This window comes from Natrix helvetica (assembly GCF_964273705.1).
Source record: "Natrix helvetica genome assembly, chromosome: 1".
Classification (NCBI taxonomy): Eukaryota; Metazoa; Chordata; class Lepidosauria; order Squamata; family Natricidae; genus Natrix; species Natrix helvetica.
In genome coordinates, this window is record NC_138548.1 from 234,120,529 (window position 1) to 234,148,525 (window position 27,997).

The following is a 27,997-nucleotide window of genomic DNA, read 5'->3' on the forward strand; positions in this document are numbered from 1 at the left end:
TTCCTGCTGCAGCAGGGGGTTGGACTAGATGACCTCTGAGTAGCCTTCTTGCCCTAAATTGCTGTGCTGTTTTTCTTTCTTTCTTTCTTTTTCTTTCTTTCTTTCTTCCCTCTGAAACAACCCCCCCAAATAAAATATTACTACCTGAAAGACTCATTTCACATGCCAGATAGATAATGAGCCTATAGAAAGTTTGACTTCATTCACAAGCAGGGAATGATAAAAAAACTCTTAGAAACACAAAGCCCATATTGCACAAACCCCAAAACTTCAAAAACATAGAACCATATAAGAATCCTACCTTTTATCAAGTTTGTTGTTCAGTTGACCCAGAAACAAACTGCTGAATGTCACATTGCAAACTTCCTTTTGAGCAGCTTTTTAATTTAAAGCAGGTTTCCATTTAAAGTTTGTAGCATTAAGACTTGTGGACTTCAGCTCCCAGAATTCCACAGCCAGGCTCAGTTCCAATTGAAGCAACAGCATTTTTTTTCTCTTTTGCTAAATCCCGGTTAAAAAGTGAGATTCCTTTTTTCTTTTTATTTTTTTTTCTTTCTCCCTTCCCTTCCTTCCTCTCCCTCCCCCCCCCTCTCTTTTAGTTTTTAAAACCTATTTTTCCTTGCCTGAACTGGCAGGGAAAAAGGGCTTTAAAAAAAGAAGCTTCTGCGGAGGTTTGGGGGCATGGCCAAGCCACCATTACTACCAGTCCGGTACGGCAGATTTTCACTACCTCATCTGGCGTACCGGACAGGACCAGGAGGAAGCCACGTCTGATGTTACCACAGGAGGATATACAAAAACATGTTATAAGTAGCTCTGAGGAATCTGTTGTAACTTTGACCAGTTGCTAAATGACCGGTTGTAAGTCAAAGACTACCTGTAGTCTAAAATGAGCACAAATGACACTAGTGGGGCATAAACTGATTTGAAACTGTTAATGTACCAAAATGGATAAAGTATTAAGTATGAGTGTGTTTAACATAATTGTATTAAACGTAAGTTATTTTTTATCCTAGTTCTCAATCAAAAACCAGATGAGGTCCTTAGGCTATAATTGTTTTTTTATCACTTTCTTCTCTTGATTCATTTCTCTTCTAACTTGCTGCCCTGTTTCAGAAATACAGGTTCACACTTATGTGCCACACAGAAATAACTAACTGCTTTCCTGTGCTTGTCAACGTCATCAGCAATGCATTTTTACACATGCTTAATTCCACTGCTCGTCTTCGAATTTGGAGTCAAATATTTTTAGGGGTAAGTATTCCAATAAGATCATAAATACGGAGGCAGAGAACCAATGGGAAAATATATGAATACATTTTTTAAAAGAATCAATGTAGATTTTTAAAAAAACATTAAAATGTGGACGAATCAATTAATTATATTATTTTAAATTTCATTATCAGCTGTTTCTGAACTTGCCATGTAAACATATTTAGAACAACTGTTTCATTATACCATATTATCACATATAAAGCCTTCTTTTAAAAAAAATCCATTTTCCAGGACATTCAACGGAATAGTTTTGCGTTTTATTTTGTGGAATTACAAATGCTTGGGGCTTTCATATTGCTGCCTGCTTTTCCACCTCAGTTTGCAATGATGAGCATGCAAGACTACAAGGTAAAACGAATTAAATTTATGTTAAAATATTCCACTGCATTGACAAGGTTGTACTGATCAAAAAGGAAATATCAGATCACTGTGAAGATACATATGTGGCACAGTTTATGTTTTATATTACAGTCAAATTGCCTATATTAACTCTGGCATATCCTGTTCAATTATTTCCCCTTTCTTTGTCTTAAATCTGCCTAATCATGCAAGTAATCTTGGTAGATTTAAAAACCATTAAAATAATAAATCTGTAGTTTGTGTAGCTTTTTCTCTCTACATGTAAAGTTTAGAAATTATAACCTGTAAATGATAGTAGTAATGACTTTAAAAGGTCTGTCTGATTTTACAATTTGACCTCAAAACCTAACCTAACCTCTCCTCTCCTCTCTCCCTTCCCCTCCAAATATTTATTTGTTTGTTTTGCTTAGATAAAAGTTCACTCTCAACTCCGAATCTCAGGGCTGTTGCCTTCTGTATATTGGTGTGGACAAGCTCTGATAGATATTCCTCTCCACTTTGCCCTACTTGTTGTAGCAATATTGCCATGGTTACTAAAATTAATCGTTATAACTAAGAATCTGAGCATTTTACATTTATTTTTGGTAAGTTTAATGATTTAAATAACATTTTAAACATTTAAGTTTACACTTTTCCATTATGGGCATCAATAACTTAATAATACATAGCAAAAGTTCCAGTTTCAGGCTTTGAATGGTAGGCTTCTATCTTTAATTATAAATAAGTATTTTGATAAATGACTGAAGAATAGCAAAGTGAGGCTACTCGAAATTGGTACAAAGGCCCTGTAATCAGCTGAGATGGCAACTCTATCTCCATATTTATTCAGGTAACATCATTATAAGACAGTTCTAGCTGATATAACCAGTGGGATTGCTGGGGTGTGATGTAGACTCAAGGTAGTGGTTAAAATGCGGGGCTTGTCAAGTGGAAGATTAGCAGTTTCAGATTCAAGTACCGTGTGACAGGGTGACCTCCTGTTCTTGCCCTGGATTCGGACAAGTTAGCAGTTCGAAAGCATGTAAATGCAAGTAGTTAAATAGGTACCACTTTGGTGGGAAGGTAACAGTGCTCCGTGATAATGCTGGATATTTGGCTGTGAATTGGAGATGAGCACTGTCCCCTAGATTTGGACATGACTAGACAAACCTGTATCTTTTTTCCTAACATTCTTTTATTTTGCTATTTTAATATATAATTAAAAATATTACAAGTGTGCATTGTTTCTTCAGGCATACAAATTAATTTAAAGATTGGCAGGACAAAATTAGAGGATGGTAGAACGTTTGTCACACAACAAAAGCAGACCTGGATCGCATCCCACAAAAACAAATAAAATAGTCAACCTGAACATACTTAACCCATTAAATTAAAACTTTAGAAACCTCAAAGCAGATGAAAGAAATATGTGACGTGCTGAATTTTATATAAACTTCCAAGTTTATACTCATTTACTGTTGGAGCTATCTCTAGAATCAAGCACTGCAAAACAATGTGCTTCGCCATCCCTTTTCTACATTATGGCGGTGATGGCATATGTGAAATAGTTCTTAATAACCCTTGGCACAAACCCTATGCATTCTGACAGAACTAATAGATAGAATACAGATATTTAAAATCTGGTAAATCCACAGTTTTGGAGGGAAGGGTTGTCCAATAAAGCAAACTATCCATGAAATCCAAATGGGATTTTTATACATTTGAAATATAAAGTTTATGAATAGATTTTGTGGATTGCATCTGCTAAACGCAAATATTTGATATAATATGCTTTTGTAAGTGTTACTATTTAAATGTTACATATTTAAATATTTAAAATTTTGCATATATTAATATGAATAATTTGTTTCTATTTTTCCAAAAATGTTGCATACCATTAATTTCAGGCCTTATTTTTAAACAGGTGATATTTCTGCTGGGTTATAGTACCTCTATTGTCCTATTACTATATGTAATTGCCTTCATATTTCGTAAAAATATGTATACTGCCAGTTTTTGGTCATTCATCTTTATATTAGTAAGTATGTGACCGAATCATTCACTTCTCCTCGCATTTTCCCCTCCACATCAGGGGTGGGTTGATGTCGGAGTTACTGCCAGTTCGCTACCAACGTGCATATGCACCAGATGTGTACTGTTCAATGGGAAATTGTTCTGTGCACATGCATAGAACAATTTACAGTGAACTGTGCAGGCATAGTCACTAAAATCCAAAATGGCGGCAGCCAAGCGGCAGCCAAGCGGCAGCCAAGCGGCAGCCAAGCGGCAGCGAGGGAACCAGTTCGGGGGCGTGGCAGGCATGGGTCGCTTCCGATTTTGTGACTCAGGCCTGAAATCCACTATCACTTCATCCAAACCGGGCTGAACCGGCAGCAACCCACCTCTGCCTCACTTGGGGGTCCTCGACTTGCAACCATTCATTTAGTGGCTGTCAAAGTTACAACAGCATTGACACTAACGACTGTTGATCAAAATTTGGATGCTTGGCAACTGGCATATATTTCTTTTGAGCAATAGCTTTATCCCAACAACCATTAACAAAATTTTCACAACTGAGACAATAAAATTAGCAAACTGAAGAATTCACACCTAGTTTTCTGCAGCAGGTTTAACGGCAGATGTTGAAAGGAATGAAAACTGAGAGTACTGATTGTAACAGACAAGTATAAACAGGTTTAGAGACATTTCTTAGATGCAATTTAGCTGGGGTGTAAATATAAGGAGTAAAGGCACAATAGACTTCATGGAAAGGGATATCTGGGTGAAACGTTTAGCAAGTTAAAAACATTAATATACTTTCTTATCTCATTTTAGGTGTCCATGATTTCATTTGCAATATTTGCAACATCTACAAAACATATGATATATCTACTTGATGTTTTCATTCCTATATTTCAGGCTATTAGTTTTTCAATTTACTTTTCAACGGTAAGATAAAATCCCGTACTATTTTTGTCATTGTCTATGACAATTCACCACAGCCATCTCGCCATGATCAACTTGTCACAGCCAACTTGCTGCAGAACAAAAAAAAAAAAAAAAAAACCACAGCCATCTCACCACGGGATAACTTGCTGCAGGACAAGACTTACACTAATATCAAAGAAATGGTGGTATAGAATCATTAAAGAAAGGAGGGACAGAATGAAATGTGAATGGCAAAAATCAAAACATTTTTAAAATTTATTTTAAACAATTAAATAGAATTGTTACATTGTCCTGCAGTGAGTTGGCCTGTGGAGAGTTGGCCATTGGTGAGTTGTCCCGCAGCGAGTTGGCCATAATGAGTTGGCTGCGACCAGTTGGCTGTGGCAAGTTGTCCCATTCCCCTGTCCGTAAGCCTATTCCTGTGAAAATTGGGGCAGGTTTAGGGCCTTACAAATTTCTCCATCATATTTATGGACAAAGCGATTGGATGGATAGCTACTAGAGTGGAGTAAGTGGCCTCTACTTCCAATTCAGAAGTCCCCATCTTTTTTCACTCTATTTTAATATATTGGCCTTTCTGCCAATTCCCTAACCACCAGGGTGGTCTAATTCTTCCCTGCACTTCTCAGATCCAATAAGATCAGATATGCTGCTCTGTGACCACTTCTGGCCATGAACTTTTCTTTCTTACTTCAATTCAGAAATGAGTGTTAAGATCACTCCATATAGTACTTACCTGGAACACTAAATCTACAGATTTGCAAAACAGATTTCTGCAGCAAAAAACTAGAAAAAATAACTTTACACAACAATAGCTTTTTATGACAAACATCTACCAGTTTACATTAGCTGCATTCATTTTCCCAACTTTGCTGCAAACCCTTGGGCTACATAAATTTGATGACTGGACATTCACTCCAGTTCCATTCCCATGCCCATTGATGTGTGAAATGGTAGAAAGGAACATGGTGTTTAAGGGAGGTAAAGGGACCTAAATTGTATCTTGGGATGCTCCTTTGCCTTTCTAGAAATCTGGTGTAACCTTCATCAAGCTCATCAGAAGTTTCTTAGGAAATTATGTCTGCATAAGAAAATGGAAGAATCCCTTGAGTCAAATTTCTATTCTGCTGTCTATTAATTTTTCTATAGAAGAGAATATTTGTAGCTCAGGATTGAGCTGGGTGGTCCTTGGTGCTCTCTGAGCTTGATTGTTTTCATGAAGATGTTATATTACCCAACTAGATAACAGCATCCGTGCACTAGTGATGTTACTTAGTTGGGAAACTAGAATGTTACCTAGTTGAGTACTGTAACTGCAGGAAAACAACTAAGCTCAGAGGGTACCAAGGACCCTACACTATGTAGTTTTCTTTGTAAGAAAATAGTACAAAACGTGGTTGCCATTGCTTTTTGGTGGGAAGATTTTTTTAAACTTCCCTGCTTAGTCTACAGTCTGGTATTTCCTGATGGTCTCCCATTAGCATGTTAATCAGCCCAGTAGGTTTTCTGTCATCTGCCAATCTGCAGCACAATTGGCAAATAAAAACAACAATTTCAAAACACTACCAAGCCTCACACAATCCCCTTCTAAAGAACATGAAACAAAGAAATTTTACCTATTGGGGACAAAGAAACTTCCAGGTCCTGGAACTGAGGAACTGGAATAGGCATAACAAGTAATTTAAGAATAAGAATAAACTTTTTAATTGTGGGTGTAATACTGTTGCTCTATGTTTATTCTTACTCTTATTTGTTCAGTTAATCCATGGTAAATGCTTCATCGTTCCCAAATTATGCCCCCAAAGCAGATGTGTACCAATAAAACATTGTAAAAAAGAACAACACTTATACAGGTGTATCACTGTTCTTTTGTCTTGCAGGACAATTTTATGAAACCTTTTGTTTGCAGTTGAAAAAAAAATGATATGTAGCTAGGTCAGGGGTCAGCAACCTTAAACACTCAAAGAGCCACAAAGGTCCTAACCAGAAGCCCTCTGTTCAATGTGCAAAAAAACCCTAGTGCAGCGTCCTTTTTCCTCTACCTGTCCTAACTGAAAGACCTATCAATTGTGGAGCCGATCGGCGACAGGGAGCCGCAGCAGAGGGATGAAAGAGCCACATGTGGCTCCAGAAACCACGGGTTGCTGACCCCTGAGCTAGGTCATCTTTGGCTTCTGGAGAAACCAGGAACTTTCGTTTAAAAGTTTTGTTTTACTTTCAGAGTGAATTGTATAAACTGTACTTAAGAACTTTATTGCTTTTTATCTACATTTTTATATAGATGCTGAGATATATTAATGCATTTGGTAGTGCAGGATACCACATTTTATTTATGAATGAGATCTGGATATCTCCCTTCATGGTGAGAAACAAACATATTACTCTTATTTCAAGGAGATTTTTTTTTTAAGAAAAGCATTAATATAGTCAGTCTATTTTACTATCCAAGAGGTTAATATCTACATCTAAATACTGTATATCTTCACATAAACGTCCATAAATACAGCCAATTTCAGATTCTAGAGATTCCTGTTAGAACTGCAGCATACCTGCAACTCAGTTGTGCACTAATCCCATCATATTCTAATTTGTTAAAATAATAAACTAAAATGGAGAGCCAGTTTGTTCTAGTGGTTAAGACACCAGGCTAGAAAGAGGGAGAGCATGAGTTCTAGTCCCTCTTTAGGTATGAAGACCAGATGGGTGCCTTTGGGCCAATCACTTTCTCTCAACCTAATTCAGAGTTTTTATGGGGAAAACAGGAGGAGGAAGGTGTGCTGGATACATTTTTCGCCTTGAATTATTTGTAAAAATAATAAAGATGGGATACAGATAAATAAATAAAAATCCCTATGAGGTTAAATAGTGAAGAAGGTTTTTTTTTTCTGACCCAGATATATTCAAGAGACTTGCAGGAGTATGGATGATCATCTTTTTCAGGCAGGAAATGATGCTCTACATCACGGGTGTCAAACTCGACATGTCATGTTGCCATCAATGATGTATCATGATGTTTTTCCCCTTCACAGAGCTGGAGTGAGCGTGGCCTGCAAATGAGGCATCGGCCCGCAGGCCGTCAGTTTGACACCCCTGCTGTACACCAATAAGTGGTGGCATTTAGTATTTGTTTGTTGGCTTCAGAAATAGGATGACATCCTTTTCTCATCTGCCTAATCCTTCTAATTCAATATGAATTGTGAGGTAGCTGATACTGGTGCTACTTGAAAGGACATCAGTATAAATACTTTTCTACTATACTAACATAAAAAATTGAGTAAAGTCTTCCTTCTCTAATTATTAAGTCTGCAATAAAATCATTGTATATATGTTCCCTAAATCTAGAGATATTTAACCAAATACAGAATTAAATGTGTTAAATTAAGATCCCTCTATGGCTGTACATATGTTCAATATAACTTTCTGTTTGTGTTTTTATGTAGCCTTACATCCACAGCATAATTTTCCTTTTTTTACTTCGCTATCTGGTTTTGAAATATGACAGACCAGTTATGAGAAGAGATCCTGTATTTAGGTTGGTATATATGTTAGTAGGCTCAAGGAGAGGAAGTGTGTATCTGCATGCATGTATCAATTGTTTGGTTGATTGATTGATTATGCATCATTAAGTTATTTTTGACTCCAAGTGACCGCATACATAGATTTTCTCCATGATAATCTATCCCTAAGCTGTGATTTTTGATCTCCCATTCATTGCTATTACTGAGTTATCTACCTTGCTACTGATCATCCTCTTCTCTTTCCTTCAATTCTTCCCAGCATTCAAATTTTCTTCTGAGATCTAGGTCTTTATTTATATAACACATTTAGAAACTGCCCATCTCCTGCTCAGAGGAATTCTGTAAAATATAATACTAATAGTAACACCAATGCAATTGAACTATAAATGTAATGTAGTTTTTTTTAAAAAATGATAATGCAAAGAGGAATAAATAGTTTTTTAAAAAATAATGTTTGTGATTATTGAATGTTGTGATGATGGGATCCATTCTGAAAGAAATTCCCGGTTTCTGATGTGAGTCATGGCTGACTGAAGATATTATTGCAAAAGAGTAGAAATGACCATGGTGAAGAATGAAAGGCCACTGAGCAGGCTGATCATTTGAATTTCTTCAGAGAAGGAGATAATGGAAGATCACCCACGAATGCTATGAATGGCATCTCCCTGTGAGATATCCATAAAGCAGTGGGCCTCCATGTGTTTGATGCCATGAACTGAGGGAAACAACATCTTTGCTCTCAGGAACAGCAGAGCCTTTAAAAAGGATACTAAGCCAGATGAACTCATTTCTAATCACATTCAGAAATGTTCAGTTTAGGCAGCTGGTTGATGTCGTGACATTTTTCAGATGCAAGAGAATGGAGTTCTGTCCCCTATGCTGAATTGTTCTTGTTTGTGGCCTCCGTGAGGGGCCAAAGCCATCCTGGACGGGTGGTGAAGCAAAGAGAATCACAGCACTCCTGGAACCCTGGTGTTCACTTTCCCTCTCAACCACGCCAAGAAGAAAAGGCAGCTAAAGATGACTGCCACAAAGCTGTGACAACCGATGACCATCTAAGACTGGTGCTGGAGTGAAACAGGTGAACAATGGCTGGATCTGGGGGAGAGGATTTTCTTTAAATTTAACCCCAAGGAACAATTTAGAACTATTTGCTCAGAAATATCTGTAAAAGTGGCACCCAGGCATTCTGAGAATTTATCAAACCTGAAGCGAGGGACGTGGGAGAAAAAATTAATAAATTTTGAAACATACAGAACATTGGGCTCTTAATTTGGGAGAAGTGGTACTGGGAAGGCATTTTAAAATGCTGGAATCATTTACTTACAAAACTTATTATGCTTTCGTGGTCATTCTATTACCAAAAGAAGGCTTGATTATTAGCAATACTGAAACGTAAGATGAGAGTGCCACCTGCTGACAAAAGGGAAACTTACAACCTGGAAAGACCTGAATGAAGAGTTTTGAAAATATTCATTGGATTATTTTTAACTACCCTATGACTACTCCAGATAAGGACTCCTGAATGATGTTAGAACATGGGCCCTCAAACTATGGCCAAACTCTTTCAAAGCATAAAAGACACCATGGAGATTTAAGGAGATGATGGAAAAAAATGGAAAATACCATACAAGGGATGATGAGGAAAGAACCAGACGCCCAGGAAAGGGAGGAGTCAGCAGAAAAAATGAAGAAGTAGACAAAGAGGAGATAACAATGGAAATAACAGTGATTGATGAATTAAATTAGGGGGGAAATGTATTAAGAGAGTTGGAAGATATGTTTGAAAGGGAGACAGGGACCTGGGCAGAAAATTTGGGAACTAGATAGTGGGAGGGGGTAGAAGTGGGAGAAATATTTAGATTGAATAAAACAGATTCTGACAGAAATAAAGAGCCAAGAGAGGAATTTCAGAGGCAAGTTTTAAAAAGCATAGCAATTAAAGTACTGAAGTGGGTAAGAGATGATGGATAGATAATAATTTTGTTGTTCTGATTTTTTTTCTCTCTCTCTTTTCTTTTAAGCATAGCAATTAAAGTATTGAAGCGGGCATGAGATGATAGACAGATCATTTATCTTTTTTGTTCTGTTTTTCCTTTTCTCTCTCTCTCTCTTCTTTTCTTAGGTGAGTGACTTGATTAGAAATTAAGACAGGATAGCAAGAAAAAGCCTTTTAATAAAGAATGATGGGACTAAAGCTAGAATAAGTATAGAAATAAGAGAAGAGGAAATATTAGTGTATACAGTTTTGTATAATAAAATAAAAGTAATATCAAGAAAAAAACATGGAATAATTGAATAACGATAGATTGCAACCTAATATAAATCTGTATGATTATTAGAAAAACTTAAGTTGATTGAATGTAATAATTATGATTAACTTTATCAGTTCACTTGTATTAGAATTTATGACACCCAGGTACCACACTATTCACGCATTGATTTGATATATTTGTAAAAAATAAAAAAATAAAAAACTTGTAAGAAATGTTCAGTTTAACCACTTCAAAAAGGCAAGCTTTTTCTAAGGAATTTAATATGTACCTCCCTGGGTACATTGTGTGTTCTGGCATAGGCTGAATTCACTCTATAAACCAGATCTATCTCCCATTCCATCTGTTGTTTTTCTTTGTGGGTATATTCAGCCAAAATGTTTATCATGATGTCCCTTATGTTTTCATCATCTGCTTCCATCACGTTTTGAAATCTAAGATAAAAGGACATTCTCTCAAATTCTGTTTTCATTTGTTGGGTATCAAGTTCTTTGTTTCCCTTCTGCACCGCCTCCACCCCCCCTCATATCTGCCACCCCACCCTCCACCAGGTCCAGTCTCTGGATAATGCAATTGCTGATACAGGGAATTTTTTTCTGTTTGATAGAAAATAGATTGAAATTATTGGAAGATATAAGGTAAAAACAAGCTGTCAAAATATAGCTAAGTAATAATTATCTTGTTTATTAACATGTGAAAGTTATGAGAACTAGGGGAACCATTTCCTGCATAATGTAGCTGTCAAAATTTGTAACCATACCCATTACCCTTTTCCTCAAAACTTTGTAAAACTAATAAAAACATTTATTCAAAAAAAAAAAAAGAAACCTGGATCGGGATCTCTTGATGGGATTTACAAAATAGGCTTTGAAGACTCCTGTCAAATGTCAAAGATTGATACCTTTGGAATGATTTCGAGGTCAAAATTGTGCAGACCAAAAAAGGAGGAACATGAAGTTGGACTATTTGATCAATGATACATTATTCGGTTAATATTTCTGGTACCTCCTAATGGAATTTTTCCTAGGATTGAAAGGATGATGATTTCTGGATTGCATATAGATAAAAGTTAGGCTATGGAGAGAAGAATTCTTTATTTGTAACTTTAAAATAGGGTGAAAACCTACAAGATTATATTGTTCTGTTGATGAAGGTTTGAAGCCACTTTGTTATTGTCTTTCTTGGGTTTTTCTTTTCCTGCATCTTCTGAATTTTTAGGTTTTTTTCTTCTATTATAGTTTTTATTAGTTTTTACTAAGTCTCCTAAAAACTTCAATACGTTATTAAAAATATAAAATAATGGTACCTTATCAGGGACTATTATTTTATAGGGAGATCAGTGTTATTTTTAAGGAAAAATAAATTATTCTCTATTTCATACCATGCTTTCAGATTTGTTGATAATTTCACACTTACAGTGTGAAGTAAATTGACTTACAATTTTTACTTCTTTGAAACCAAGCTGGTGTGAGTAACCATTCCTTTTGTAAAATATACTCATTAGTTATAGGACTTCCTTCAATAGGATGTTGTAAGTAATTTGTATATTATCTGCAGGATAAAGTTGTTCATATCTATTTGAAGTTAGATTCTGGAAAGATAGGTCCATTTGAGGTGATAACCATTATCCAGTATAAGTCAAGTTGCTGAATATTGTGAACCTGGTCATATGTAGATTGGCTACCTGATTTGTTAAAGTGGCTTAGAAATTGACAACATTGATAACAAGGGAAAGAAGAACCATCAAGCACTTTAATCATGCCACAATGATGGAGAAAATGGGAGCAAAGAAAAGCAGTAATATAAATAATAGAGCTGCACAAGCATTGAGTAAGTTACCACATAAGATCTCCACCAACCTTCTACCTCAAGGTTGGACTGTTGATTGCTTTCCTAGTTGAAATCAACATTTATACTTTAATATTCAGTCACTTCAGACTTGTATCTTTGATCCCTAGGATTTCTCCTCAAAGAAAAAGGACCCATCAGAATCCCGAGGAGCTCAGTGAAGAGACTGATAGAGACATTCTAGATGAAAGGACCAGAGCTCAGAGTGCACTGGATTCTGCCAATGAAGAAGAGGTAAAACATATCTATTGGGCTTTTTATATTTTGAAAAAAGACATACAGTATGAGTTGCTCCATTTATATTTGTGGTTTGCTTATTGAGCGTGGTTAAATGCACAATCATACCTTTCACTTTGCATGGCTTAATTACACTGTGCAGGGACATACTTATCAGGAATGCTCTCAGGGATACTAAGGTACAGTTGAGGAAAGAAAACACCAGAGTCCGGAGTTGCCAAGGTCGCATTTTCAAAAGACCTATGTGCCCTATGTCAATATCCAGGTCATCCAGATATTGTTGTATTGCAATTTTACCTTGTATTTACATTGCATTATTATCATCACAGTTAGCTTGTTTTCTACATTATTTTCACTCTTTTGGAGCAAATTGACTTATAAATTTCTTTCTTTCAAACCAAGCTGGTATTAGTAACCATTCCTTGTGCAAACTATACTCATTATATAGATAGGAATATTAGGAGACTTTGCTCGGTGCTGAGAAAGCTATGAGCAGAAGCATCACCTCTACCAAAGAGATTACTTGCCATTGACATTGGGACTAAACTAACTAGTCTTTCTAATTACCAAGATCATTGAACAATTTTTAAAATGACTTATGGAAGCATCAGGGACATGTGTCAGATTATTTGTCCTTAGTTTATGAAAATATAAATATTTTAAAACTCTAAAATGGGGACAGTTTCTCAGAGGCCAAAAATGTTTTTCAGCAATAAAGATGAGATCCAAACCACCCAAATGTTGTTCACTTCTGTGGGGATAGATGGCATTCTGGATGCTGAAAAACTAAACACTCTTTCGATGAAACAGTTATTGTAGGTGGAACCATACACAGATTATTCAAAAAGGATACAATAGGTATATGCTTATAGAAACATTTTCCCAAGCCATTTAAAGGATAACTGGAAGAGGGATACTAAATGGGATATGACTATGGAAGAAGAAATAAATATGTTTTAAACTTGCCAAGGAAACTCCATTTCAGACAACTCTGGAATTGCCCATTTCTCATTTGCATTAAACTAATCTGGCTATTCTAGATCCAAGCAGGCCTAACTTCTGAAAACAAGGAATCTTCTCCCAAGATAAAGAGATCTGTTTGGAAACAAGAGAACCAGTCCTTGGTTATCAATGGAGAACAAGTGGAGCAAGTGGCCAATTTTATGTTTTTGGGTGTTATCATAAAAGAGGACCTGACCTGGGGTGCTCACATTGCAGCACTGGTCAAAAGGGGCCCAGCAGAGATTATACTACCTGAGACTTCTCAGGAAACAACAACCGAGTGAAAAACTGCTGGTGACCTTCTACCACTGCACTATAAAGAGTATTTTAACTTACTGCACCTGTGTATGGTTTGTTAATTGCGTAGTGGCAGATAGGACAGCACTCCAGAGGGTTAACATTGTTGCTCAGAAGGTCATTGGTTGCCGTCCCCCCTCATTGCAAGAGCTTTATGGCTCCCGCTGCCTTAAGAAATTTCAAAATATTCTTAAAGATCCTTCTCATCTTGGGCACTCTTTTTTTTGAACTATTACCATCTGGTAGACGGTACAGGACAATAAAAACAAGGACAAATAGGCTGAAAAACAGCTTCTATCCCTGAGCAGTAACTGTATTGAATTCTACTTTATAGTGCAATATTAATGCAGTATCAGGAGTTTTCAATTCAATTGTATAGAATGTGAAGGATGTGTGTTTTTGTTTTATTCTTATTTTTTATATAATTTACTTATTGATGATGTACACTGAAGATGGCATTTAATTTTGTTGTACAAGGTGCAATGACAATAAACTAAACTAAACTTTAGGTGTTTCTGTCCCAGGTGAAAGATAATGCCTATTTGGCTTTTTCTGAATAAACAAATGATAGAAATATATCTGTATATGTGTGTTTGTGTGTGTTACCGTATATATACACTGTGTGTGGGTGGGTGTATACACACACACACACACAGACACACACAAATGTCTTTCTGTCTCCCCTTCCCTTTATTTAGAAACCAGTTATCATCATCCACAACTTGCGCAAAGAGTACAGATATGGAAAGGCTTGTTCTACTCCATGTTGCAACAAACAGCAGAAGAGAAAACTGGCGACCAAAAATGTTTCTTTTTGTGTTAAAAAAGGTAACATGTCCCTCAAATGCATTTGACCTAATATAACAGCAGCCATTTGAGGAGAGAAGGCCTGTCTACGCTTTGTACCCTACTTCTTAGGAAAATAAAAGAAAATAACTCCAAGATTCCCTAAAGCAGCATATATGACATTTTGAGCTATATTTTAATAGCAATAGTTTCTTTGCAGGAGAAATATTAGGGCTTCTGGGACCAAACGGTGCTGGTAAAAGTACAACAATTAGCATGATAATGGGAGATATGGATCCAACTGCTGGGCAGGTAAGTGTAACTTTTTCTTTAGAAAGAAAAGCATATTATATTTCTCTTATTTATTATTGTATGGTAATACTGGGTATCCAGTTTAGGAAGGCAATGTCAATATAATCGCTTTAAATAATATTACTGTAATATATCAGAGAATAGACGAAGATAAGAGAGACCCATTGAAGAAAAATATATTTATTAGTTTATCAAAGGCATCATGATTGGAGTGAAATCTTTCTGTGGAGCTTCCAATGTCACCTTCATTGCAACTTATTTTTCCACAGTCCTTATGATCTGCCATATTGTCTGCTTCTGCATTATTCATATATTGTGCTTCCTTCTTGGATAACATTAAGATCTTCTAAAAACTTACTGATTTAATATAAATGACAGTCCTTATTGATCAGAAATGCACCTTGTCACATCTTTGATATTTCAAAGTATATTCTTACATTGGACAAAAGGAAATGAGGTCCTTACGCTACCTATTTGGAACAGGTGCATATTAAAGGAACTGATGGAGCTGCAGCAGAGGAAAATGCTGCTCTTGGCTACTGTCCTCAGGAGAATCCGCTCTGGTCCAACCTGACCATGAAAGAACATTTGGAGATTTTTGCAGCTGTAAAAGGGATCAGGAAGGATGATGCTACTATGGCCATTAATAGGTAGTGAAACCCAAGATATTGTTTTTATTACAAAATTTATTTCCCAAGATTTTTCATTCTTAGGAATTTAATTTCTCAGGCTATATGTTTGAAATTAACATATTAACTCTGGAAAGTATGAAATTGCTATCTGAGCAGTTAGCAAATAACAGGTATTTTTGTGTATCTGAATAACATACATACATACATGCATGCATACATACATATCTATTCCTATTATTTTATTGGAGTATGGTGTATTTTGCAATTGTCATACAAAGAGCCTCATGTAGAGATTAAAACAGCAAAATTTCTTCTTTTTTCAGAATAGCTCGAGTTCTAGTCCTTGAAGAGCATTTTAAAAAGACCACCAAAACATTATCTGCCGGATTAAGTAGAAAAGTAAGCCCTCTGATTCATTATATTTTAGCTACAGGTCTTGTGATTCCATATGCAGCTGTGCTTTGTCATTCCTCCTTTTAAACTTCTTCCTCAATGCAGTTTTTGTCCAGCTTGTCTGCTCTCTGAAAGTATTTCTATAAAATAAAGAAATGAAGTTGAGAAAAGAAGAGACAGGGCTGAAGATAAGGGAGGAGGAGGCCTTTTGGCATGAGGAGCCATGCTAGGACACCATGGGTTTCTGCATTTATGCTGACAAGCCACCGTGCCTAACTAGAATTAGTATGATGTGGTCCTTGCTTAAAAAATATGTCAGTCTTTCATCTGACTAAAGGAAAGGAGAATTATACAATAGCATGTTCCCGAGTACTCCATCCCAAAAACTTCTAAACTGATTTACTTCTTTACATAGCATTAGGATACGTTACATTCCTTAATCGTTTTCTGAAATTCTGTTATATTCTGTATAATCATACAGAATATTAACATTCTTAAATAAGGGTTAAAAATCCGAGGACATAGGCAACCAAATAGAACAAAACTGTACATGGTTAAGAATAATTGATAGTGATTTTTACTGTCCTGATTTACATTATGCAGTTCAGTTTGTAATGGCTGCATTTTCATATATTGTTGGTGGGCTGCAGTACCTGGAAGCTCTATGGAATTATAAATGAATTAAGCATGCACAAACTTATGCCAAGAAACTTGTAGACTTTGCTGTAATTGAATAATTCTCCTGATAATTGTCTTAAAAATCTAAATCTGTAATTCCTGAGACTTTGTTACATCTCCAAATGTACTTTGTGTTAAGCCACAAAGACTGCTCTCAAAACTGATGAGGTTTGTAGTAGAACAGAGTGAAAGAATATCTTTGCCCATTCTAGTGCTTCAAGAAGATATTGTGTAAAAATTAAAATGCCTTTTAATAATTCAGTTTTTTGGTTAGTATCTCAGAACCCTAACATGATTGTCCTCACTGATACGTTGCTTTTCCGTTTGTGCAGCGATCGTTAAGAAAACACATTTTTGAACAACATATTGAAATGCGTATTCTTCACATTTCCATCTTTTGGGTGTGTGAAATATTTAAGAAGGTTTCATATAATTTCCTGCATTTCAGTTGTGCTTTGCCCTGAGCATGTTGAGTAATCCTACCGTTTGGCTACTAGATGAACCAACCACTGGCCTGGATCCCAAAGGAAAACACCAAGTATGGTAGGTGTTCTGTACATTGAACATTTAGGAGTAGGTTTGCACACTTAACACTTGTAGTAAAAATTCATCTCCAATCTCTTATCTTTCATATCTCAACAATCAAGAATGTATTGTTTGAATTAATGAAAAGTTTTTGACGAAATTCCATTTGATTTCTATTCCTACCTCTTGTAGCTTCTTAATGTGCTCTTAGAAAATGTTAGTTTTGTATCTGGATGTGATGAATCTAAGGCTTTCCAGAGCACCCAGCTGTCTTGTCTTTATTCATGATTCTAGGGATTAAAAGCTTTTGCAAGGCTTTCAGTGTCCTCCTTTTCCAATGGAAATGCATCAGGCTATTTCTCATGGAAACTACATATCACAAAAAAACAAAACAAAACAAAACATAGACATTCAATTTGGGGATTTATGAAATGCCCCTTGACACCATGCCAGTGAAATGGATAAGAGACAAGAGCATTAGCTATTTGTTTATCTTCACCATTCCTTTTGAAGAAAATGTCTTTCAGAGGCCCTTGAATCTAGAGAGCCTCCAGGAATAGCACAATAAACCTGATACTAATTTTAGTTTCTTCATTTACCAAATTTCTAGACTATCATATTTGCATGACTCTTTGCAATTGTATTTGAAATTAATTTAAGAGCTAAGAATATTTATGTAAATATGGATCTGGTGCTGCTTTATTCATGTTCCTGATACGTCCATGAAATACTGACTATAATGCATTAATCCTTATCTTGCCTGTTTCATATATGTACCACCTGATCAATAAGGAAGAGAAAGAAGCCTTTACCTTATTCCATAAGAGTGATGCACAAGCTGAGACACTTGTCCTGATTTCTCATCAACTTTCCCTCTTTATATTATGCTCATTGGACTTGATTTGGGATTAGATTCAGGCATTCCAAGTGTTTTGGCTTGGATGTTCCACTCATCAATTAAAGGTGCATCAAAGCAGAATTCAGGTTTCCTTCATTTTCATCAGTTGAATGGTTTCTTTAGGAGAGCAATTCACACCATGCTGCAGAACAAGGACAAAGGTGCCATTTTGACAACTCATCACATGGAGGAAGCAGAGGCAATGTGCGACCGAGTAGCTATCATGGTGTCTGGAGAGCTCAGGTAGGTTTTCTAGTGCATGCTTTCTTTGTTGAGCACATAGGACTTTCTTGTAGATTTTTTGTCTTTTTGGTTATGATGGATGAAGTTCAAAGTCTGAAATAGAGTAAGCAATAATGGAGTTCTTGAATGCCACAACACATTCAAGCATTATGCGAAGAGAGTTATGGTAATGAATTTAGTAATTTATATTTATAGGCTAAACCCTGTATGTGCACTGATTCTCATATGCAAAGAATTTCTGCATGAAAAAAAGGATACAGACTTTACTGTATGCATTCTCTGGAGGTTAGCTTTGAAGATTACTCAGAAATTGTAGTTAGTAGAAAGTGCAGCAATGTACACAGAATGTACATTGTACACAAATGATCTCCTGCTGTGTGGTCTGTTGGATGCTCTTCTCCTATTTTGCTGATTAATCAAAAACAAACTTCAAATGTTCTATTGAAGAACAGATGTTAGTTTGCTTAATTGGAATTTTGCCCGAAAATGAGTTATGCAAGTTAAATGAGTTATGCAAGTTAAATTAAACTATCTGCTGATATCCCACATTCAGGAAAAAAAGAAAAGAAATAAGGCTGTATTCTAGCCCCTTTCCCTCTTAATATTTAGGTAGCTCAATTGTGTATATCATAACTAAAAAGAATTCTATCTTCCTTAACTCCGTGGTGGACAATTTAGCTGTGCTTCTTCATGCTGATGATGTGACTATTTTTTCTTTGACTCACATTGGTCTTAGAAAAGGTGTTTAAGCTTTTATGTTGTAGGAAGTCAAGATACACAAAATTACACCAACATAAAAATGGTGGGATTTGTTGATACAGAAAAGAACCTGAAAAATACAAACTTTAGTGGCAGATAAACAATAATTGTATAGTCTAAGTATCATCCTTCAAATACCTTGGCACAGAATTTCAACTTTTTGGTCTATGGTGTGAACAAATTTAATCTATTTCTGATAAGGCTAATAATAGTGTTAAAGCCGGTCCAGATTCCTAAGGGTGCTGTTTTGTGTTCTGTGTTGCATTCCAACCACTACTGACCTTAAATGCAAGCTAATTAACGCAAGAAGCACCATAAACAAAATGCCCAAATTCCTCCTCTTACTACATACAGCTATATTCGACATTGTGTTCGTCTGCAAAACATGGCTGAACGCATCTCTCCCTGACTCCATTATCACTGTAAGAGACTACCATTTTTACCCGTTCGATTGTGAAATGCATAGAGGAGGTGGAGCTGCTCTCTTCTATAAAAAGTCCTTAAATCTAAAAAATATTCAAGTTACACATGAACTCGCTCTTCCTGAGACAATCATCTGTGAGCTGTCCTTAAATACCACGCTTCACTTCTTACTATGTTACAGAAGCCCTGATTACGACATCATACATGCGAACAAATTAACTTCACTATTAATGTGGGCTGCCTCCTGCCTACATCCTCTTATCTTTCTTGGTGACCTAAATCTATCTCTTATTAATTGGACCCTAAACGAATGTACAACTGAACCCATACATACAACCCTGTACAATGCTGTTATTAATCTGGGACTAGATCAACTAGTAACTAACAAGACTAGACTCAACAACTGCCTTGATCTCATCTTCTGAAACAGTTTAAACTCAATTTATGGACTATAAATAAAAGAACACTTTTCCAACAGTGACCACAGCATGATTGGCTTTTGTCTCAATATGCAGCTTTACAAAAATCATCATAATGATGGGATACCCAATTATAACTTTAAAAAAGCCAACTATCATCTCATAGACGCTGACCTCTCATCTCTTATTTGGCACATTCTATTCACTGGCTGTAATACTGCCGAAGACCTTTATAACATGTTTTTGCTTGAAGTCAAAGGAGTCTTTAAACTATATGTACCACTAATAAACCCCAAAACCAGGGAAACCAAATTACCCATAACAATAAGGAAGCTCCAATAAGAAACAATCTCTCTGGAAAGAAGGACTAGGGCAGCGATGGCGAACCTTTTTTGGCTCGCGTGCCACAAGTGGAGGGAGCGCGGGGGGGGTCTTGTGCGGGCATGCCGCACCCATAATGCAACGCGACCACCCCCCGTGGGCATGCGCGCACAACACCACACACCCCCTATTTTTACATGCTTTTTTCGCCCTCCCCAGGCTCCAGAGGCTTTATAGGAGCCTGGGGAGGGCGAAAAGAGCCTCCCCCGCCCCCCCAGAGGCTTCAGGGACCGTCCCGAGGCTTCCCTGAAAACTTCGGAATGTTTAAAACCACACTCCGAGCAACCCGTAAGTGACTTCCGGGTTGCTCGGAGGGTCGTTTTAAGCGCTCCGAAGGCTTCAGGGAAGCTTCGGGACTGTCCCTGAACAGGCATGAGACGTGCGTCTCCATTGCCTGGGCCCAGATTGCTCCGCCGCGCGGTGCCTCGGGCCCGGCGTCCTTGTGCCACTCCATCCAGCCTTGGTGTGCTCGCCAGGGCCCAGCCTTCACATCGCTGCCGCCGCCAGGACGGGCTCGGCCGAAGGGAAATCCGTTGGGCCTCGGCCGTGCCGCCCTCGCCGCCACATCCTCCTTCTCTAGCCGCGCCACGCCATGCCAGGCAGGCTGCGCAGCCGCCTCGATCCCGGCCTTGGGCGGCCCCGTGCCGCATCGTGCTCAGCCCCGCGGGCGGCTCCGTCCTCGGAGCTTGGCTATCTGCCGCCTTTCCCCTCCTTCAGAGTTCCAGCCAGAGGGGGAAAGGAGGAGAAGGAGGAGGAGGCTGGCTGGGCCGTCGCCTTGACAACAAAGCCCCCTTCGCTTTCCCCGTCCCCCTTCCCCTCCCTTTTGGCTTTTATTTATTTTATTTATTTATTTCTTAGATTTTTAGACCGCCCCCTCTCCCAAAAAGGGACTCGGGGCGGTGTACAGTCAATGCAAATAAAATACAGTCATAACAATAAAAATACATTTAAATACATTTGGAGGGGGAGATAGGCTGTACAAGAAATAAGAAATAAATATATTCTAACCCTAAAAACATCCCAATTAAAACCCCAAACCCAATTAAAATAAAATAAATCCCCGGGAGGTAAAAACTAAGAAAGTGCCAGGCCAGCTGATTGAAATAGGTGAGTCTTTAACTTTTGACGGAAGGAACGGAGGTCGGTGGTGGTTCGAATGTCTGGGGGGAGGTCATTCCAGAGGGTTGGGCCCATCACAGAGAAGGACCTACTCCTAGGTGTCGCCCGCTGGCATTGCCTAGTGGACGGCACCCGGAGGAGCCCCTCCCTGTGTGAACGAATAGGTCGCAGGGACGTGTGTGGTAGGATGCGATCCTGCAGATAACTAGATCCTATGCCATGGAGCGCTTTAAAGATGGTGATCAATACCTTGAAACGCACCCGAAAGGCCACAGGTAGCCAGTGCAGCTCGCGCAGGAGAGGTGTTACGTGGGAGTAACGTGTACTCCCCATAATAACCCGCGCGGCTGCATTCTGAACTAGCTGCAGTCTCCGGATGCGTCCCAAGGGAAGCCCCATGTAGAGAGCATTGCAGTAGTCCAGGCGAGACGTCACCAGCGCATGAGTGACCGTGCGCAGGGCACTCCGGTCCAGTAGGGGGCGCAATTGGCGCACCAGGCGAACCTGGTGGAACGCCCCCCTTGCCACAGCTGCCACATGGTCCTCCATTGACAGCCGGGCATCAAGGAGGACACCCAAATTGCGCGCCCGCTCCACAGGGGACAGTTGTTCGCCCCCTATGGCCAGCGATGGGGCCCGCGCAAAGCCCCGAGGGGACGGATTCCTGTGCGAGACGCATGGCAGGAAGGCTATAGAGTCCCGCCTCCCTCCGTCGTCCGGACGGTCCCTGAAGCCTTCGGAACGCTTAAAACGACCCTCCGAGCAACCCGGAAGTCACAGGCTTGGAGGGTGGTTTTAAGCTTTCTGAAGGCTTCAGGGATGATCCCTGAAGCCTCCGGGGGGGGGGGAGGCTCTTTTCGCCCTCCCCAGGTTCCTATAAAGCCTCTGGAGCCTGGGGAAGGCGAAAAATAGCTTTTAAAAAGGTGAACTCAGCTGGCCAGCGCACGCATGCGCACTGGCCAGCTGACAGGGCAGCGCCTCGCATGCCCTGACAAATGGCTCCGCGTGCCACTTGTGGCATGCGTGCCATAGGTTCGCCATCACGGGACTAGGGGAAGCAAAAAAACAAAGAAGGCTATGTAGCTAACTTATGCCACCAGATGAAGACTGAATGCACTAATTATCACATCTAACAAGAGGAAAACCTTCTGCGCAGGAAATCTAACTGCACCTTCTATAATTTTGTAAACAACCAACTTAAAGACTTGAGATCCATCCCACCCCTAAAAGGACCGAACGGCAAAGACTGCAACGATGAAGCCGTTAAAGCCAACCTCTTTAACACATTCTTTGGCTCAGTCTTTGTAAACAGCAATGGATCATGCCCAATATTTCCTAGTTGTACCACAAATAATTATAATGATCTTACACAAATCGATTCTACAAAAGATAACGTTGAAAAGGCACTACACGGCCTAAAACCATCTCTATCTATTGGACCTGATGGATTATGTGCCTACTTCTTAAAAAAGCCTTCCACTGCCATAGCAGAACCTCTAAGCATAATCTTTGAAAAATCTTTCAGGACGAGCTCCTTGCCCAACCTATGGTCACTAGCCACAGTCATCCTTATCTTCAAAAAGAGAGACCCCAGCCTAGTTGAAAATTACAGACCAATGTCTTTATGTTGCGTCATCTGCCAAGACATGGAATCAATCATAAAACAATCCATTACCGTCCACTTAGAAATAAACAGCCTACTCTCTAATAAAGAATTTGGTTTCAGAAAAAAAAATCCTGTAATCTACAATTCCAACTCTGCAAAAACATATGACTACACAACTCGATCAAGGCAAAGCAATAGACACAATTTACATAGACTTCTGTAAAACGTTTGATTCAGTGGTACATGGCTACTGTTAAAACTAAAATCTTACAGCGTTTCCAGATCCCTGCATAAGTGGATAGATGCGTTCCTGTCAAACAGGTAATGATTAAAATAGGGAGTGCCCTATCAAATCCTGCACTTCTTAACAGCGGTGTCCCCTGTTGCATAAGGCTTCATAAACAGAGGAATAGAATCAAAATCACGTGAAGTGTTAATAACACTCTCTAAGGCCTTGGTAAGGCCACACTTGGAATACTGCATTCAGTTTTGATCACCATGATGTAAAAAAGATGTGGAGGCTCTAGAAAAAGTGCAGAGAAGAGAAACAAAGATGATTAGGAGACTGGAGACTAAAACATATGAAGAACGGTTGCAGGAACTGGGTATGTCTAGTTTAATGAAAAGAAGGACTAGGGGAGACATGATAGCAGTCTTCCAATATCTCAGGGGTTGCCACAAAGAAGAGGGAGTCAAACTATTCTTCAAAGCACCTGAGGGTAGAACAAGAAGCAATGGGTGGAAACTAATCAAGGAGAGAAGCAACTTAGAACTGAGGAGAAATTTCGTGACAGTTAGAACAATTAATCAGTGGAACAACTTGCCTCCAAAAGTTGTGAATGCTCCAACATGGGAAATTTTTAAGAAGATGTTGGATAACCATTTGTCTGAAATGGTATAGGGCTTCCTGTCTAGGCAGGGGTTGGACTAGAAGACCTCCAAGGTCCCTTCCAACTTGATTATTCTATTCCGGTCCGGTCCGGTCCGGTCTGGTCTGGTCTAGTCTATTCAAGGTAGTGTTTTAGGACCCACACTCTTTATACTTTACATAAATGGCCTTTGTGATCATATTATAAGCAACTGCGTTCTCTTCGCTGATGATGTAAAACTATTTAACACCACCGACAATGCTGCAGCCCTTCAAAAAAATCTTGACTATGTGTCAGAATAGTCAAACGATTGGCAACTTCAAATCTCAACCAACAAATGCTCGGTCTTACACATTGGCAAAAAGAATAAGAACACAAAATACAAGCTGGGTGGACACAAACTTGTAGATGACCCTCACTCTGTCAAGGACCTTCGAGTACTCATATCTAATGATCTAAGTGCCAGAGCCCACTGTAATAACATTGCCAAAAAGGCATTAAGAGTTGTTAAACTAATCTTGCATAGCTTCTTCTTTGGTAATATTGTACTGCTAACCAGAACATACAAAACATTTGCTAGACCAATTCTCAAATACAGTTCAGCTGTCTGAAACCCGCACTGCATATCGGACATTAATACAATTGAGCGAGTCCAGAGATATTTCACGAGAAGAGTTATCCGCTCCTCTGCTCGCAACAGAATGCCACCAGACTTGAAATGTTGGGCTTAGACAATTTAGAACTATGCCGCCTTCGATCTGACCTAGGTGTAGTACATAAAATTATCTGCTACAATGTCCTACCTGTCAATGAATATTTCAGCTTCAACCACAACAACACACGAGCTCATAATAGATATAAAGTTCAGGTAAACTGCTCTAAACTCGATTGCAGAAAATACAACTTCAGCAACAGAGTGGTCACTGTCTTGAATGCACTATCTGACTCTGGGGTTTCTTCCCCAACCCCCCAAAACTTTAACCTTAAACTGTCTACTGTCGACCTCATCCCATTCCTAAGCGGTCTATAAGGGGCATGCATAAGCGCACCAACACGCTTACTGTCCCTGTCCTAATGTTTCTTTTTATTCATATCCATTTCATGTATCCAAAATCAGGTTTATACTTATATATATAATCTAATACATGCTTGATGAAATAAATAAAATAAAAATAAAAAAATCTTAACAATCTACTTTCAAACTGGGATGATCTTGCTGGAACGCAAAAATCAGCTCTATATCTGACTTAAACTTCACCTTTCCAGTGATTCCCTATCCATCATAAATCTTTTTGACATTTTTTTCCTTTTCTAGGAGTTCCCCATTTATTCCCTCATCCAAATCATTGGTGAAGATGTTGAAGCGTACTGGGCCCAAAACAGAGCCTTGGGCTGCTCCACTGCATACTTCCCTCCATGAAGATGCAGTTCCATTGATGCAGTCCATTGATGCAGTTCCATCTTGACATTCTTAATTCTCATTTCCGCATAATAATGAGGAACTTCAGAATGGTCTTACTAGTATGATGAGTGAACCCCAGCCTGTCAGGTTTCAGCAAACCATAAGTTATCTAGGAGCTTCCGGTAAATTTGCAAGGCAAACTGTCAATCTTATTCAGTCCACATCAGTCCAAACAGAGTTCTTAGATGTGAATTGGATTGAAAGGATAAGGGAAAAACCCAATCAAAACACAGCAATATTCCAAATATCAGATATAACATGGGTTGTGGCACTTGAGAATGCAATGGAAATTATCGTATCACTTAAGGGCATCTCTCCCAGCCTCTCTACAGTTGCAATTGTTGACTGACAGTTCAAATTACAGAAGATTTGATAGAAGGAAATATTTATAGTTCAGGTTTGACCTGTAGGGTTCTTGATGCTCTATGAGCTTTGTTGTTTTCTTGCAGATATTTCATTACCGAATAGGTAATATTATCAGTGCTTACAGAAGAATACAAGGTACCATGCTACATGTACTCCCATGCGCTTAATCCTTTCTCCTCTCTAAATGAACATTGCAATGCTATTGGAGGCTCAATGAACCTGTGTCTTTTAAAATCAGCATTCTAATCCATGCCGGATTAGAATAGTGCTACCCAATAACAATTTGATGCCATTCATTGTATGCTGATTTATTTATTTATTTGCAGGTGCCTGGGTTCAATCCAGTACCTGAAAAGCAAATTTGGAAAAAATTATTTGCTGCAAATAAAAGTAAAAGGGGTAGAACAAGGAGATCTTGTGAATACTCAGATTCTAAAAATGTTCCCACAAGCAGCTCGTCAAGAAAGGTAACAGCAACATTTATCTACAATGTGACTGAATGCTTAAAATTGTTTGAAATGGGAATCCTTGTTCTTTTCAGATGGCTTAACTGAAGAAGAAAGTAACTTTTTAAAATTTAATTTCCTATTAGGAAGATTTTGCTTCTGAGGAGAAAGTCATATCTTTGATCCAGATGGTTATGCTACATGTTTTGCCTGTTAGATTCAGTTGCTTCTCAAAATTAATCACCATACTGTGGCACAGGTGGAGATGTATGTAATGTGCAGAGCCAGTTTGGTCTTCTTTAGGCTAGAAAGTGGAAGACTGTGAGTTCTAGTCCTGCCTTAGGCATGAAAGCTAGCTGGGTGACTTTCGGCCAGACACTCATTCTCAGCCCAACCCAGGATTGTTGTTTTTGGGAAAAATAGGTGGAGGAAGGTATGTTGGTTATGTTCATCACCTTGAGCTATTTGTTAAAATAAAAAAGGTGAGATACAAATAAATAAAATCTTTGTTACTCCTCCCTGGACAAATTGCACCTTTACTTTTAAAGTTTCTATATATACGAATTGGGTTGCTCTGCCCAATAGTTTTGTTGGTCAGAATTATCAGTGGTATGGATTATTGCACTTAGACTTATATACCGCTTCACAGTGCTTTACAGCCCTCTCTAAGCGGTTTTACAGAGTCATCGTATTGCCCCCAACAACCTGGGTTCTCATTTTACCCACCTCGGAAGGATGGAAGGCTGAGTCAACCTTGAGACTGGTGAGATTTGAACTGCCAAACTGCTGTCAGCCAGTAATCAGCAGAAGTGGCCTGCAGTACTACATTCTAACCACTGCGCTACCGTGGCTCTTGTTACTGTTTATTATTGTATGGTATCTTGGTTTTAATTGCCTTCTAGAAAGTTTTTATTTTTATTTTTTATTCAACTTATTTGCTGCTATCTTGTTTTGGAGCCACTCTTGGCATCTTATAGCATCAAAGCATTAAAAACATCAGGGATAAAATGAAAGTACATTCAAAGTAGTTTCAAGATGGAGAAGAAAGCAGCCAGATTTGAGGGGGGGGGGGATGTGCGATTGGGTCTTAATTAATCAACCCCCTCCAGTGTGATATTTCCCTGTTATCACTGAAAGTACTAGACTGATTTTAGGGAGCAGGATATTCCATAATATTGAGGCCAACATACTTTTGAATAGCCTCAATCCCATGGGGGAACCACCAATAATTTTTCAGGGGGGGGGGATCAGTTTGAATGGGCTGACTCAAGATGGAACCAGCAGTCCTGGAGATGGTGTTATTATTATTTTTCCTCTCTTTTGGATATTTATGGTTTCACCTATTTTTAGGATATCCACTTTGTTGGTCTACAAGATTCCAATGGAAAATGCACTGCCTCTCTCTAAAGCTTTTTCCATGTTAGAAAAAGGTATGTCTGTAAGTATTATGAAATGTGAAAACATAAACTTCTCATTAGATGGCATTATCTGCTCCTTATGTTGCATGAACACTGAAGGAAAAATAATATGTTTTCTCAGATTTATTTTTTTAAAAAAATCTTTAGCATCTCTGGACATCTATCAAAGTGTGGAATTTGAATGTATTTCTTTATTTGCAATCATCATAAATACATGTCAGTTGTCAATTTTCTGAATTTCCATCATGTGACGTTTGAGAATGCTGCAATGCTCAGAAGTGTGAAAAACATTCATAAGTCACCTTTTTTTCCCAATGCCATTGTAACTTCAAGTGGTCACTAAACAAATGGTTGTAACTTGAGAATGACTTGTAAGTACTTACGAAGCAGCCCAGAACTGCAGATCTAAGTTCACCATTCATGATCAAAGTTTCTCCTTACCTATGAAACCTCCCATCTTCTTGTAAGGTTTACTCAATGGAAACCTGTCCCCCTTTGGACTTCCAAAGTAACTCTGAGAGAAA

The 27,997-nt window shown here is 38.4% G+C and overlaps 1 protein-coding gene across 2 annotated transcripts in view; it reads left to right on the forward strand.

Annotated features, from left to right (window-relative positions):
* Nucleotides 1–27,997, forward strand: part of LOC309399160 (ABC-type organic anion transporter ABCA8-like) — a 79,642-nt gene that overhangs the window by 48,409 nt on the left and 3,236 nt on the right. For both annotated transcript variants that reach the window (XM_081966707.1, XM_081966708.1), the window contains 16 exons: nt 1,117–1,254; nt 1,507–1,623; nt 2,046–2,219; nt 3,539–3,652; nt 4,450–4,563; nt 6,845–6,925; nt 8,004–8,095; nt 12,313–12,436; nt 14,437–14,566; nt 14,745–14,836; nt 15,320–15,486; nt 15,792–15,867; nt 16,988–17,082; nt 18,086–18,205; nt 25,936–26,076; nt 27,406–27,485. In XM_081966707.1, the coding sequence (XP_081822833.1) occupies nt 1,117–1,254; nt 1,507–1,623; nt 2,046–2,219; nt 3,539–3,652; nt 4,450–4,563; nt 6,845–6,925; nt 8,004–8,095; nt 12,313–12,436; nt 14,437–14,566; nt 14,745–14,836; nt 15,320–15,486; nt 15,792–15,867; nt 16,988–17,082; nt 18,086–18,205; nt 25,936–26,076; nt 27,406–27,485 (1,855 nt within the window). The remainder of the gene's footprint in view (nt 1–1,116; nt 1,255–1,506; nt 1,624–2,045; nt 2,220–3,538; nt 3,653–4,449; nt 4,564–6,844; nt 6,926–8,003; nt 8,096–12,312; nt 12,437–14,436; nt 14,567–14,744; nt 14,837–15,319; nt 15,487–15,791; nt 15,868–16,987; nt 17,083–18,085; nt 18,206–25,935; nt 26,077–27,405; nt 27,486–27,997) is intronic.